At 37.5% G+C, this 16,113-nt stretch overlaps 1 protein-coding gene across 1 annotated transcript in view; it reads left to right on the forward strand.

Annotated features, from left to right (window-relative positions):
• Window positions 1-16,113, forward strand: part of LOC141445406 (cholecystokinin receptor-like) — a 45,990-nt gene that overhangs the window by 12,474 nt on the left and 17,403 nt on the right. The window contains exons 3-5 of the mRNA XM_074111247.1: window positions 2,970-3,170; window positions 6,543-6,725; window positions 11,875-11,981. Of these exons, the coding sequence (XP_073967348.1) occupies window positions 2,970-3,170; window positions 6,543-6,725; window positions 11,875-11,981 (491 nt within the window). The remainder of the gene's footprint in view (window positions 1-2,969; window positions 3,171-6,542; window positions 6,726-11,874; window positions 11,982-16,113) is intronic.

Here is a 16,113-nt window from a genome sequence, read left to right on the forward strand (position 1 = left end):
ATATTTATCAAAAATCACTGATTCATTTCCAACCAATTATTTGATTTTCGTCGCGTTAAACATTGACTGTACACGTACAGTCGAGTTCATTAACTTTGTGAGCAAAAATTTGATTCAAAAATATTGAACACGCTTCGACGCTGTTCTACATAATATAATCTGTTTTAATAATTATTTAGGATAATAGCAGATTTAGGAGTTGTCAAATGTAATGTATGTATGTATGTATGTAAACTCTTTATTTGTGCAAAAAGAAAAGAACAATACACAATTGACCAAACATTGTGTAGTTGTACAAAGGCGGACTTATCCCTTAAAGGATCTCTACCAGTCAACCTTTGTTAGGGTCCGACGAAGAGTGAGTTTAGAGTAAAAAAAAATTGTGCTGAAAGCTACTATACAGTGTTTTAAACAATATAATACATAACTACAGATGTTTAGTGGTATGGTATGGTACTGGTTATGGTTATGGTTCATGGTTTATGGTTATGGTTATATTACTATTATAACCATAACACATATTATACATGCGAATATAAAACAAAGGCTGCCACTCTAGGAACGGCCCCCGAAAGAGCAGCTTAAGACTTTTCTATTTAGTATAAGTTTTTAAATAGTTAAGTAGATTAGAAGTAGTTTTATTTTTTAAAATTGTATATGTGATTATAATACATTAAATAAGCTAATTAGTAAATAAAAGGAAATAAGCTTTAAGTCCCTAATAACCTAACCTTAAGTCGACTATGTCAGTGTAAATGTCGATAACTTACGGAATCAATTAGATAGCTCATCAACTTAATCATCAAAGTTCTTAGGTTTGCGTCTTTCTAAGACTCCTGGCGCAGTGAGACCCAAAACTATTAGACACTTAGTTATAAATTGGCTAGCCAGACCAATGAGATGTTATTTAGGGGTACATTAGCATGAGGCTATAAAACTTGTTGCTGCTCGCGTCTGGGCTGTAACCCCTTACACGCCACTACCCCGGTGTGAAATAAGCGCTGAGCGGTTTCATCGAACTATCTCCATTATTATATTAAATATAATGACCCGGATAACTCACGTCATAAATCGAGTTTAGCGCGACATGTTTCGGGCTAATCCGTAGCCCTTCGTCTTCGGAGAAACGAGACTCAGCGGCTGCTGCAACACGCGCACCCGCGCGATTTAAGGCGTGAGTTATCCGGGTCATTATATTTAATATGAGTGAGTCTCACGGTAGTTTCTTATCTTCATTATTTTTGGTGAATTTAGCTGCCGAGAGCACTTTCATCGTCACTATAGTCGCCAGGTGCAAGCTTATTGATTACTCCTTCACGGTAAAAGTCTTTACTCACTACACCACGTCATACCATGAATGTAATAGGAACGTGTATGGCAAAAATTTATTCTTTGTATTGAAAACTATTACACTGTGCCCACTAGTATGTTTCTTAACCAACCGTCGCCGTTGCGTGCCATGCACGGAGCGTCAGTGTTGACATGTTGTAATCCGTGTCGCGTTACATATATTCCGTGCCTGATACGTTCACAGTACGGTCATGGTACGATACGATGTAGTGGGATACCTCAAGGGTGAAACCAGACGAGGTTGTGAATCAAGTATTTTCGGTCGCGTAATTTTGACTTCATACAAAAACCTATTGCGAGACTGAAGTGGCAGTGGGCGGAGCACATTGCTCGTAGGACTGATGGCCGATGGGGTCAGAAGGTTCTCGAATGGCGTCCGCGGACCGGGAGACGAGCTGTCGGTAGGCCTCCAACAAGATGGAGCGACGACACACAAAACTCTTGTCACTTGCGTCTCAATTTGCTGTAAAATAGATTTGCCAATAAACATGGTAGTCCTTGCACTAAAGCTGGATGGGCAAAATATCGTTCTCTTGAAGAAATATGCAAAGTTTATAGCCCATTAAAACACTGCAATATGGTTACATAGAGTAGAGTAGAGTTGTAGAGTTCATACTTAACTAGCAGAATTTTTCTGCTGGTAATAAAATAAAATTAAAGATTGAAATAATTTTCATTAATCCTGCTATTAACTACCTACAATATAATACAATGACTTTATTGTACACCAGGAATAATAAGCAATACAGAGAACAGGTACACAGAGCGAAAATTACAAGAAAAAGAAATAAAAATTACCTACTTATTTGTGCGTATCGCTACGTATCATGTATCATTATCGAGAGGTCCTCTGTTGGTCGTTTCGCTTGCAGTTGCCTCATTTAGTTATTCAACCACAAATTTCAAAGTTGCTAAACGACCTCACGGTACTAAGTACCAACCAGTCTGTCACAGAGACCCTCATCATAATCGCAACCATGGTCGCGAAGTAATTACATCGTGTCTTTTTATTTCCGTTAACTTCGGCAGACGGCTCAGTTCATTTGATATGAACTACCTGATAATTCACTTTTACGTTAAATTAAAAAAAAATGGTATTTTCGAGAGTAAAAATATTTTTTCATGCATATAATAGCTTCAGGTGACTGTTATTAGTAAAATTGAAAAATAAAAAAACTCGACAAATTACATTGACGTGACACATAAGAGAGACATCAAAAAAATGAGTGAATTACGAGTAAACACGGATTACTTATGGACTTTGAACACACACACACACTCTCACAAACATCACGCCTGTATTCCCAAATTGGGTAGGCAGAGCAAACGAAACGTTACCGCTTCGGAGTCACTTTTCGCAATTTTAGGTTTGAAGTTTTTGTTTTTGTCAAAAAACGGTACAACAGTGACAGGTGACTTTGAACAAACGTCATAAATAAATGCCATTTACCTACGCTGTTTTACTGCTAATAATTAATTGTCTTAACTCTTGATTATCTTTTAAACAGTAAGAGTTAGGCCAATATTGTCTAAAAGAAATTAACTTCATTTGAGCTGTAGATTGTCCCCTTAAAGTTAACGGAAATCAAACATAACACGGTGTGTAATTTTTGTTACAGCGGTATCAGTGTCAGTGGACGTTTGGACTCTCGTGGCGATCTCCCTGGAGAGATACTTCGCGATCTGCCGCCCTCTCAAGTCCAGAAAGTGGCAAACGCAATGCCACGCGTACAAGATGATTACTTGCGTATGGCTCATGTCAATTGCGCTCAACTCGCCTATACTGGTCGCTTCTACATTACAGCCTATGAGAGGAAACGGTAAGTACCTATCAACTAAGGTAGAGATCGCATCATCAGATTGCCTAATAGGGCTGACAATTTTAGCTCCTCTGGAAATGGTTTATTTGCGGAATATGGGTAACATAAGATTTTATATAAGTAGATATAATTGCATTCTACCATACTCTGCTCTAATGAGCGTGCAAAATAATATTCCTGAATTTGCTGAAAGCATAAAGCAGACAAATTCAAGATCATTCTTATTATATCTATAATTTTTCCCAAATGTCAAGATAAATTTACTTGTAAAGAACCAATTTGATTCTAAATTATATTATAACAAAACATTTTTTTTATTCTTGTATCAGTTACCTAAATAATTAGTTTGAATGTTAAAAAAATCATTAACAGAGTAGACACATAACTCGCACAGCCATGCAAGTAATTTCTTCTTAAATTGTCGCAGCGGAAGATCTTCAATATCTTTAGGAAGCTTGTTAAATATTTTCAAGCCCATTTGGTGAGGACTATGAATGACTTGTTTGTCTAAGGCGCGATTTAGGCACGTACAATAGATTTCGCTGCCTAGACAAACTATTGTTGTAAACTGCAAAAAAATCAAGCTTTTGTACGATCACAGAAATGTATACGTTACTATTAAACTAACGAACCAGCAGCTGTTGATTCATCAAATAAAATGGCGGCGAAGCCTTGTAACGGGTATTATAAATATTTCAGCAAACATTTCGTTCAATTGAACGGAATATACCATTGTTCGAGCAATTAAGCAATCCCTTTTTTACCTTTATTGGCACGTATTGATATTTGATCAAATTTGTTTTTGGATAGGTATTGGATTTTATTTAATTATATTTTATTTGTAAATGTAAACAAATGCTCGTCAATTGGTGTCTTAAATATTAAAATTGCCCCATTAAACTATCTATAGGAACATTTACATTATTTTCTATATTGAACACACCAGTCTAGTTTGTATTACGATGATAGATAAGTAAAATGTATAGAACCTTGAATGTACCAAATCCGGCAGCTGGAGTTTGTTTACATTTTGTTAAATCATCATCATCATCATCATGTCAGCCGAAATACGTCCCCTGCTGGACATAGGCCTCCCCCAAGGCTCTCCACTCAGACAGTCCTATCTAAACCAATTATAGTGTACTCATAGTTTTCAGTTTTTTTTTAAATTCAATTTACCCCCATCTCACTTGACGAAAAGTGCAGATGAGGCTAAAGGTGTCTCACTGGTTCAACAACAGCCAATTCACTCTAGCCTTGTTATTATTAACCACCACCATTGTTGTGGTTATTTTCAATTTTATTCAAAAATCACAATTTGCCGACGGTAATTACTTAGACAATCGTGCAGTAATCACATAAACCACTTGAATCACTTGTTAAAATAATGAGGTAAGGGATGACATTTAATTTTTGATTCGCAAGGATCCTCGTTATACTCTTAATTAAGGACGTCCCAAAAGGACAAAGGCCGTTGCTGGTTGAGATATACTCGTTTTTGGGCAGCTTTATTTATCTTCTTTGTCGAGAGATTAACTTTCGGCATTCACGTGGTTTTCATGAATTTCGTGTCGGCGTATTGTTGGGACGAATCAAATAAATCAACGTTTTCATATGTAACAAAATAGTACTATTCTTCCGTGGAATAAATTTATTTAAGAATATAAACTTATAGAAAATACAATCATATAAATACCTAAGAGCTAAATACTACCAAATAATAAATCTACTAGCTAACTTAAATAATATTTTTATATTATAAAAAGAGACCGCCTCGAATCGTTCTTGGCGCAAAGGTTCCCAACACGCTTGCAGCGTTCCCGCGTTGGACGGCCTCTAGTACCTCTTTAAAAAACAACTTAGCCTCTGAGCACCAACAACCGGTCGTCTCCACCGCAAGCGCAACAAATATATAATTGGAGAGGGCTGAATATTTCTCTATCTCTTTCTCTTCTTCCGTGCGAGTTTTACAATATTCATGATTTATCTTTATCAATGCCCCAAAAGGAAAGTTTGCGTAAAGTTTGAGCTTTCTTGGCACTAAGGTTTAGTGCTGGACGTTGATGCGCCAGTCTAGACATTTATTTACTTAAAAGATTTTATAGGTAGTTTCTTGGATAAAAAAATGTTATGCTACTAAGCCATGTCTTTGTTTTAAAGAATAAAGATTATATCTATCTATCTATCTATCATAATTCAGTCCGTCAATTAAGTTATTAGAAATTATTGGATACTTACGTATTTTTACAAGCTTTTCGGCATTTAGTTACAGCTTGCCCTGTTTATTAAAGAATAATTTATTTATTTGTTTGGGTCAAATCTTAGAAGCTAAATTTGATCCACTTCCAGCGGTCCAAGTGACTTGCAATTTCACATAATTATGTTTTGGTGACAATACAATAATCTGGTAGTGACATTTTGATGGTCCTGCTAGGATCGTCTCCGCAGTAGGAAACTCCTCAATGGCTATTAGTACATACCGACTTAAAATTTGGTACGGATATGCAGTTTAATGACAATGCAAGTACAGACAAGAAAAGTACAGTTAGCATAAAAGCTTGTATTAAAAAAAATGTTTTAACAGAAACTTGTTATTTATGTCAATCAAACAAAATATGACATATATGAAGCACATCAGAGTTCGGCAGACGGGGCCCATGACGTCCCGTGCTATAAAATGTCGTACGCCGAGACGTCACGTGGAACTTTAACTGGGTATCTTCATCCTTTAATGTACCCAACATTGTTTGTAATAGGAATGGTAGGGTACAATAAATGAGAAGTAAGAAGGGAATTAGAAGGAAGGGAATTACGAAGGAAGTTGTGCAATCCTGAAGTTCTAGCGAGGGTTTGTTTGAGCGCGCCGCCGCGGTGCGTGTGGCTGCGCCGGCGGCGGCCGAGCCTGCTCGCACGCAACTCCTGCGCAAGGCACCATTCACGCGCGCGCTACGAACACTTAATCGGGTAGCGATCGAGGTTGATCTTTCCTCTTGTTCTCTGAACGAGTTTACAAAAACTACACTGCCGGTTTTGTGTTATAATAATGTATATTATTAGTTAATTAGTAAAAATCCACACTGTTGAATTAAGATACATAAACCTGTAATGACAGTTGTGTGTATGTAGTAAATAAATTAATTAATAAAAATAATTTTTAACCACAATCATAAAAGGTGGAGGTTCTACGTTCGACTGTATGTATTTTTATGTTTAACTTTATTTAAGAGAAAGTAACGTGTCCAATCTTTTTTTGAAAATTTAACTGACGAACTTATTAAACAATAGGTATTTTAGGAACTAACCTATTCTTATGGTATTTTTAAGTGTGTAAATAATTAAATAGATAAATAATGTTTTTAATTTTGTTTACAGCATACAAATGCCGAGAAATCTGGCTAAGTCTTGAGCTGGAGCGGACGTTCAATCTCGGCCTGGACGCCGCTCTGCTCCTCATTCCGATCTTCGTCATGTCCTTCGCCTACTCCTTGATAGTAACGAAACTCTGGAGGGGGATGCGGCATGAGATACAGCACAATTTTAATTGGCAGAGACAGTGTAAGTATTTTGTTGTACTATAATTTATTATTCGGAGACGTGGTGCTCTATTAACACGTGGGTAAATAACGTGGTGCTTTACTTTAAGGCCTTATAAATAAATATGCTGAGAGTTGTTCAGTGAGCTATTGGAAAGACTTATCGTTAAACGTGACGGCCAAATTACCAGAAAATACTTTAAAAAATGTGAGGCATTTTGTAACAAACACCTTCAAGGCTTTTAGTCTGACGACCGGATGGCCAAGTGGTTAGAGAACCTGACTACGATGCTTGAGGCCTCAGGGTTGACTCCCGGCCGGGGCAGATATTTGTATGAATAATATGAATATTTTTTCTCGGGTCTTGGATGTTTATTATGTATTTAAGTATGTATTTATCTATACTTATAAGTATGTTTATCCGTTGCCTAGTCTCCATAATAATAATGTACAAGCTTTGCTTAGTTTGGGACTAGGTCAATTGGTGTCAGTGTCCCATGATATTCATATTTTTTTATTTAGTCTTTTGAGTCTAAAAGGAACGAACCGAGTTCTGTAGTTGGCATGAGTTCCTAGTATTTTTCTATCAATTTTAGACTGCCTAAACAAACCTTTATAAACGTCCAAACATAGACTATTTATATAGGTACGCCTATATAAATACTTTTATGGGATTTTCCGATATTGTCTGTTTGTTGAGAGAAAAATTGTAATAAACCCTTTGTAAAGAGGTTAGGGTGTGAGCCGTAGATGTTGAGGCCCGAACGCAAAAATGTTTTAAAAGTAGGTGAAAGGTAGAAAAAGTGATTTAAACGATTTAATGTCACTCACTCTTGTATTTACGGTCCCTTTTTTAGGGTTCCGGAGCAAAATGGCAAAAACGGAGCCCTTATAGTTTCGCCATGTCTGTGTCTGTCTGTCCGCCCGTCCGCGGCTTTGCTCAGGGACTATCAATGCTAGAAAGCTGTAATTTTGCACGAATATATATGTAAATTATGCCGACAAAATGGTACAATAAAAAACTAAAAAAAAAATTTTAGGGTAGGTACCTCACATAGACGTAAAGTGGGGGTGTTTCTTAAGATAAGATAAGATAAGATAAGATAAGATGATTTATTTGTAAAACATGAGTAAGTTTTACATAATGGTCACAGGTTTACAATAATGTTCGTCATGTTTTGCCTTTCGGCGTACAAATTCATTTGTCAATAATAATCATATTTAATCTAATAGAAAAACAATTGAATTAAGTGATCCCAGTCCCCGTCTTGACAGACGGACAGACAAACGGACAGCGCAGTGATCCTATAAGGGTTCCGTGGTTTGTCAGAGGCATCGCACGCACCGAGAATGGCATGAAAATGTTTTTGAGGTTATTGCCACGACAGCAGTAATTTTTGTTTCACTTTACACTGGAGCCACGTCAAACGTCATATTCTTGTTCACAGATTACAAATAATATGTTGTTCTTGTTTGTCTATTATCCGTACCGATGTTATGGATACTAATATTTAGGGTTCCATAGTTCTAAAAATTTGCATCAACAACATCTCCGCAAAAAACAAGGTGCAGCTTGGAAATTCCACTCCTCGAATGACCACTCAAGTATTTCTCTTTTTCGCCCACGGCTATTAATTGCAATTGTAATATTCCGCCCACTGTCAGTGCGGGTTTATTTTATTATTAACTAGGTTATGCCCGCAAATTTGTCTGCTGATAATTCTTTTATAGCTATACCGAGCACACCATGTACACTCTATTTCCAAATAAATCATTCATTCAAAGTTATGTTTTTGTGAACTAAAAGAATTTCCTTGCTCACCCGCGACCTGGTGCGGTGCGGTGCGGTGGTGGTGCTGGTTTAGGTCGCGAGTGAGCAAGGAAATTCTTTTAGTTCATTGATATGGACATCCGCAAAGTAACGCCTGATTCAATAAATTATCTTTTTGTTTTTGTGTTCAACTTCTTAGATTCAGCGGATTCAACATTTTTGATAAAGATAGATTTATAATTGCGTCTAACGACGAAAAGCCGAAGGGTGTAAGTATAAACCATCAAATAAAATTAATTATCGTTAAATAATTTCAACTAAACTAAAACCAAAACAATTTTCACTTAACAATTATCTGTATAATAGTTAAGTAGGGCGCTGTCGAAGTTAATTAAAGAGTTTGTGATATATATCCAAATTATTAAATTTTACGGTAGATTGGGTATCTTACTTAGTTGTTTTTGTTTTTGAAAAAAGCTGTTCCGAGAATTGAGTCTCATCCCATCTTTTTATAGTCTATGAATTAACTATTAATGTAGTCTTCTATATAAAGTTAAATTAGTGTATTATAATCTTTAATACCGGTCCGAGGGTCAGCGACGGTGCTGGCTGAAAATCAGCGCTGGGGCATTTTTAATGCGTCAGCATTATGCTGAGCCAGTGTCCGATTCACAACCGCAACGACACATACTATCTGTACTATACGTCCCACTGCTGGGCACAGGCCTCCTCTCAGAACAAGAGGGCTTGGGCCATAGTTCCCACTCGGGCCCAGTACGGATTGGGAACTTCGCACGCACCATTGAATCGCTTCGCAGGCTTGTGCAGGTTTCCTCACGATGTTTTCCTTCACCGCAGAGCTCGTGGTAAATTTCAAATGTAATTCCGCACATGAATTTCGAAAAACTCAGAGGTGCGAGCCGGGGTCCGAACCCACGACCCTCTGCTTGAGAGGCGATAGGTCAAACCACTAGACCACCACGGCTTCTAGGCCACCACGGCTTCATACTTGATAATACTTAATTATTGTTACGTCATGTGTTATGAATAAAATGCGTTTTCTTTCTTTCTTTTACCTCAGGCTCGATCGGAATGAGACAGCTTGCATGTAGTTCCCACGCGATCCCAGTATAGTTTAGGAACTTCGTAAATTACATTGAATTTCTTCGCAGCCGTGTGTAGGTACCTAGTATGATAAAGTGGATACATAAGTGAAGGCCATATTATCATAGAGTCAGCATGCAAGTTTTTTACGAATCCTTTTTTTTGCTTTTGCTTCCTTTCTTTACGATAATGAATATTTATTAATGTTTTGGCCTAACAAAGTAAATTAATGTAAATGCGAAGCATAACACATTGTTTTTCTACATAAATTAGTAATTAAAGTTGAAATATGTTGCACGAAGTAAAGGTTACAGTAGGCTTTTTGGCCAACCCTGGCTAGAAGCTCATATATTAGCATTTCAATGCACAAAATGGATTTCAACCTTTTCTAGGGTTTCATATCTCAAAAGGAAAAACGGAACCCTTAAAGGACTTTGTTGTCCGTCCGTCCATCCGTCAGTCTGTCAAGACCCTTTATCTTGGAGCAAATCGAATTTCGTAGTATAATCCACTTGTAAATTGTGAACAATTCTAATCTTCACATAATAAAGTACAGTACTCGGCGATCGCTCTTCGGAAAAAGACAATTGGCTGTTCACGACGATTTTCGTACACTGGCGACCGTCCATCAATCATGGTATTTATTAAGTGACGTTTTATATCAAATAAATACAGCACATTTATGTACTTCATTAGTTTACGTCAAATTAATGACATATAAACTTCGGATATCTATAGAAAGCTGTTGCAACTACTAGAAAAAGGATAGTTCCCTCTTTTTCCTAAAGATGCCATCGTACAATTTAAAGTTTTGGGGGGTTTCAACAACTCTTAATTATATATCTTCATCTTAATGCGTCCGTACTCAACAGCATGTATTTTTGATACTACCTCAAACTGTAACCAGACGAAGATTTAGGTGCTGTGAACCGATATCAAAACAAATTGTTAATTTAGAATTAACTACTAGAGCGTAATTAATTGTTGACATATTTTCGAGCAGCAATGTAATGTGTACAATAATTTGATACGAGAGAGAAGCGTTCTATAACAGCTGTCACGTCAACAAGTGCGACGTTTTGAATAAAAACAAGGTAGTATCACGTAGTGATACATTGCGTGCTAATTAATTTTGTAAGGAAAACAATAAGTCTATTTTTTTAAATAAAACATAATAAAACGTGATTATTAGGGCCTTCGCTAACTACTCTTAAAGTTTGAGGTAGTATCAAAAATACACGCTGTATTGCACCTGTACAACGACTGACAAACTTCACATAAGTAGTGTGTGACAAATCTCTACGAAGCCGAAATTAGCCAAATCTCTTTCCAAAGACCGATGGGCCGGGTACTGTACTACTTGGATCGTCTAGGTACGTCTACGTCATACATAGTTTGCAGAGTCAAATGCAAATCATTGCTTATTTTTTACGTACCTAATGAATGAATTACTTTACATAAAATTTAAATAACTACAAGAGACAACTTGAAAAAGCATTAATTCGATGGGTTTGGGTACTTACTGGTTATAGACATCTGTAAAAGGCACAAGACAGTATTTTGTGTTGTAGTCTTTTGCATCCCCAATCTACTTAGATGCCCATTTTATTTCTTTACTGTTGTTGTTACAAAATTAGTTAATTTTTTATCCTAAACATTTAATTCATTTTCATTATTAAAAATATCTTAATATTATATAAATATGAATCCCTATTTTCCTTGGTCACGTCATCACACGTGAACGGCTGGACCGATTTCGCTTATTCCTTTTTGTTGTGTTTGCTATTGTCAGGAGAAGGTTCTTATAAAAGAAGATTTAGAAATTTAAAAAAAAACGACACCCGGGGGGTGAAGCCGCGGGCACCATCTAGTATACAATAAAATCATCTACATAAAAGCTATTTAAATGTAGTTTATCAATTAAATATAAATAAATGTTACAATTATTATTAATTACAATCAATATAAAACTTATTTTCCTTCAATTGCATTAAATGGAGTGTTATTGTTGATATATTTCTGTATAGCAACATTGCATGTTTTATATAAAATTTACTTAATCATTCTCGTCAGCTACTGAATTCTTAAATTCATAACAACTGCAACGTTCTAATCCGAATTATACCAGCAAAAATTTAAAGTCTTATTTTATTCAAGACCGCATTCTGAAGAAAGTAGAAGACACAAGTTTAGAGATTTTCACTTACCTATAGAGTAATTTGACAAGTACTTGTCAAATTTAAACTGTCACTGTAGTGTATTGCAGGTCAAAAATTCACTATTCCTTTTGTTTCAGTGTCCGAAAAATCGTACGGGAAAGATAACCTGATACCAGATACGCCAATCACGAGGGGCCATTCCACCGAGATGTGTTGCAAGAGTAGCTGGATGATGAAAAAAAAGGTAAGAGAGAGAAACAGAGAGACTCTTCAGTCTGATTTTAACTTTGAGGGCTATTTATTGAATCAGGCTTTACTTTGCGGAGGTCCATATTGAACTAAAAGAATTCCTTTGCTCACCCGCGACCTTATGATAGCTACGTTTATGTGAGATATGCGTGTTCATGCAGTTCCTTCACCTCCACACTGTAAGAAGAAAGAAAGAAAGAAAGAAGACATTTATTCACTTACACAGAAGACACACATATACAGCAAAATTAACACAAATAAAATAAAAAAATAAAAAATTACAGAAAAACACATGAAAATATTAAATACAATATACACAATGTAGTGTGTCCCCGCGAAAGTGAAACGGTCGCTGACTCAGCATTATGCTGAAGCGTTAAACGCCTGCAGCGCTGATTTTCTGCCAGAACCGTCTGTGACTCACGGAACGATACACAAATATAATAAATAAATAAACCACTTATCTATACATACACAAGAGAAAAAATAATGATAATAACTATAACAAACCAAGAAATAAATAAATTACAACGAACAATAATTAAAAGAAAGAAGAAAAAACGGATTGTTTAAAAACATCAGGCCGGCATATCAATGTGGTTGGCATGTCAAAGTGCTGGATAGGGAAAGGATTTTTGGAGCGTCAATAAGTAATCCTTCAGCTTGCGCTTGAAGGTATACCCACTACACGCTCCTTGGATAGGGGGAGGAATATCATTCCAGCACTTGGACGCCGCAAACTTAAAACTTCCGCGGAATGCTGCAGTCCGGTGCTTGGGCACAATAGCCATTGCGCTCCTGCGCTCACTCCTCGACCAAACAATTTTATTGTGGAGGTACAATGAGGTCCTGTAGCGTCTCACACCAAACAGCAGGGTAGCGAGGTGCATGCGCCTGCGTGCAGACATGTTCAACAAGTTAGCGGCGTTCAGGTACGGAGTGATGTGGCATCGGGGAGGGACACGGAAACAAAAACGAGCGCTATGCGTTCTGCACCCGCTGTAAAAGCCTCTTAGAACGACCAACAATGCAGCCGTCATAAACAACATCACAATAGTTTAATCTGGACAATATAAGCGATTCACAAAGGTCAACACGCAAATCGACACTAAGGTAATCGCGTATATTGTACAGAACTTTGAGACGGTAGAAGCAGTTACTCACAACTTCAACTTCAACTTCAAGAACACACACAAATCACACGAACCCATCTATCGCCACCACCACACTACACTGACGCGTTTCAAACTCAATCAGAACTCATCTTTACATACAACCGTACACCATGCTACCAGATGTTAGACCAAAAAAATGCAAACAATTGGGCAAATGTCTAACATCTGGTACTCTTAGCATGGTGTACGGTATATTAAAATGATTATGAACATACGAAGTTCGAATTTTGCACTTCGTAATATACATAAAAAAAGAAGCCGTGGTGGCCGAGTGGACCTATGGCCTCTCAAGCAGAGGATCGCGGGTTCAAACCCCGGCTCGCACCTATGTGTTTTTCGAAATTCATGTGCGGAATTTAATTTGAAATTTATCACGAGCTCTACGGTGAATGAATACATCGTGAGGAAACCTGCACAAACCTGCGAAGCAATTCAACGGTGTGTGTGAAGTTCCCAATCTGCACTGGGCCCGCGTGGGAACTACTGCCCAAGCCCTCTCATTCTGAGAGGAGGCCTGTGCCCAGCAGTGGGACGTATATAGGCTGGGATGATGATGATGAATATACATAGGGCCAGAGTTCGATGACCAAAATCACAGCATTACATTTGTAAGCTTGGTCGTTGTTTATTCGTAGAAAATTATCGTGATGACAAACAAATAATATAAATAGATACATTTAAAGGGCTCCGTACCGAACGGTGAGAAATGGAACCCTATTACGGTCGCTTAGTTGTACATTTATCTGGCTGCGAAAGCCTTATCACACTGGCGATTTGTGGGCGCGAAAGCGAAGCGAGCTCACGAGTTTACCGCGAGCGCGCTGCGAGTTAGCTGCGTGACCATTCAGGGTGCCATACTCTCTTAATAATTGGTACACTCGCGGAAAAATCATTGCGCGCTCGCTTCACTTTCAAATAACTCACTAATCGCCAGAATGATAACTTTCTTACAGGGCTGTATCTCGAGAACCATAATGATGAATAGCTGAAATTTACACAAAATGTTTATTTCTTTCGCCGCTGCATCACCAAATAATAAAAATAAAATAACATCGTACCGTAAAACGGGGTTACTTTATGCAGGGGCTACTTTGAAAAACAGTTTTTACGCCGTGTCATTATTTTTTAGACTTTTGTAAGTGAAATACCTACCTTCATAAATTTCCTAACTTTTTACTTCATTTGCTCAATTGAGCTGTGAATATTTGCGTTTTTATAACCATTTTAAATCTATCAAAGTAGCCCCAAAATTTCATAAAGTACCCCGGCTTACTACAAAAAAAAAGGTGAGCCCCTACAAAAACGTGTTGTTTTTGTTCTATCTCTATAATGTTTAAACATACAAATCTTAAACTCGGAAAGGGAATGATAATGATAACAGACGTAAAGAAACATATTGCAAATTAACAAAAACGACCGCCTTGAAAACTAAAAGGTAGAACAAAGTGTACGCGATATTATGCTTAACAACTTGTTAAAACTTTGACCGCATCAGAGTATTCGTAAGTAAATTAGTAAACTACGCGGTGAAAGCTTAGTTTTCATCTCGTTAATCTGTCATCTCCCAGGATAACAGGATCAAAGGAATTTGGGCACAAATTTGTGCCTCTGGGAGAGGACAGGTTAATTGGGTTACTGGGAAATTATGTGCTAGTAAACTTTTCATCGATATCGTTTTCCGATTGCCCCACTGCTGGGCAAAGGCCTCGGATCCCCTTCTTTCCACCACTCGTTCCTATCGAGAGCATGCTCCTGCCACCACATCGCTGGCACTCTGATAAATGCGTTCAAGTCATCCCGCCATCTTCTCTTCGGTCTGCCTCTGTTACGATGGCTATCCCACGGAACCCAATGGGTAGTAATTTGGGCCCATCGCTGTGAGTGCATGCGGTAGACATGACTAGCCCAGTCTCACCTCTGCTTAGCGGTCTTAGCGCATATACGTCTGCAACGCAGGTTTTGGAGCGCAGTTCGGTTTTTTTTCACATAATTTCCAATTTTTTTTATATAAATCTTGAATTTCAGCAAATACAAACACAGGCTGCCCTTTCAAATTGTACTCTTATAAAACTCACGGCGGCTGTAATCGCCTTATTGATTTTTTAGCTAGTTTTATTTTCGACTTGACTTACGAAACATTCAGTCTTTACGATCACGCACGGCTACCGACATAAAAGTCACATTACACCCGCTCTTCGTATCTAGTTTCTTTACGACAATCTAATAAACAGAAAACTACGTAAATCGTAAAAACAAAGCCCAAAGAAAAGTACCGTTGAAATTAAAAAGCTGGTATTACTTTTATTTCGTGAACAGGTATTAAAATATTAGCTTTGCAAAACCTAACTTTGCGGACAAAATTACAAAATGTTTGAAAATTTCCTTAATTGGCTTTATTTCTGAATAGTTAGCTGAAATATTGTTGAGGTTACTAAGTAGACAGGCTTGGGAACGTTTTACAATGCAAAATCATCTAAAATAAGGAAACATTGTAATTTATTTTTGGTTTGTGGGGTTCTAGCGTTTTGCAGCTTTATAAGAAAAAATATCAAAGAGGTTAATTAGTCGTCACAGGAGACTTAGCTTGGCTATTCAGAGAGAGAACGCTGCCAGCATCTTTGAAACCTTGCCTCTTTTAAGTTTTTTTTTTAGATTTTCATTCAATACGTTATAAACGCGGCGCTTAAGCGGGCTGTAAGACGAGAAATACGAACTACAGTGTGGCAAATAACTGGACAAAGGCTGAGACCTATGGTTGAAGCACTCACCGAGACGTCTGCTGATGGTGGTGCAGATCTTAGCTGTAGTAGCTGGCACAGGCTCCCTCGATCTTCGGCTCATTCCAACTTCCGACTAGGTTACCGTTAACCAGCAGAAATATTAAGATACAGCAAGGAAAGTACTTCCTCCAAGGGCCTTCTTCAAGCGTCCACACGTAATTTACACAAAATT

Source organism: Choristoneura fumiferana, chromosome 2 (genome assembly GCF_025370935.1).
Source record: "Choristoneura fumiferana chromosome 2, NRCan_CFum_1, whole genome shotgun sequence".
Taxonomy (NCBI): domain Eukaryota; kingdom Metazoa; phylum Arthropoda; class Insecta; order Lepidoptera; family Tortricidae; genus Choristoneura; species Choristoneura fumiferana.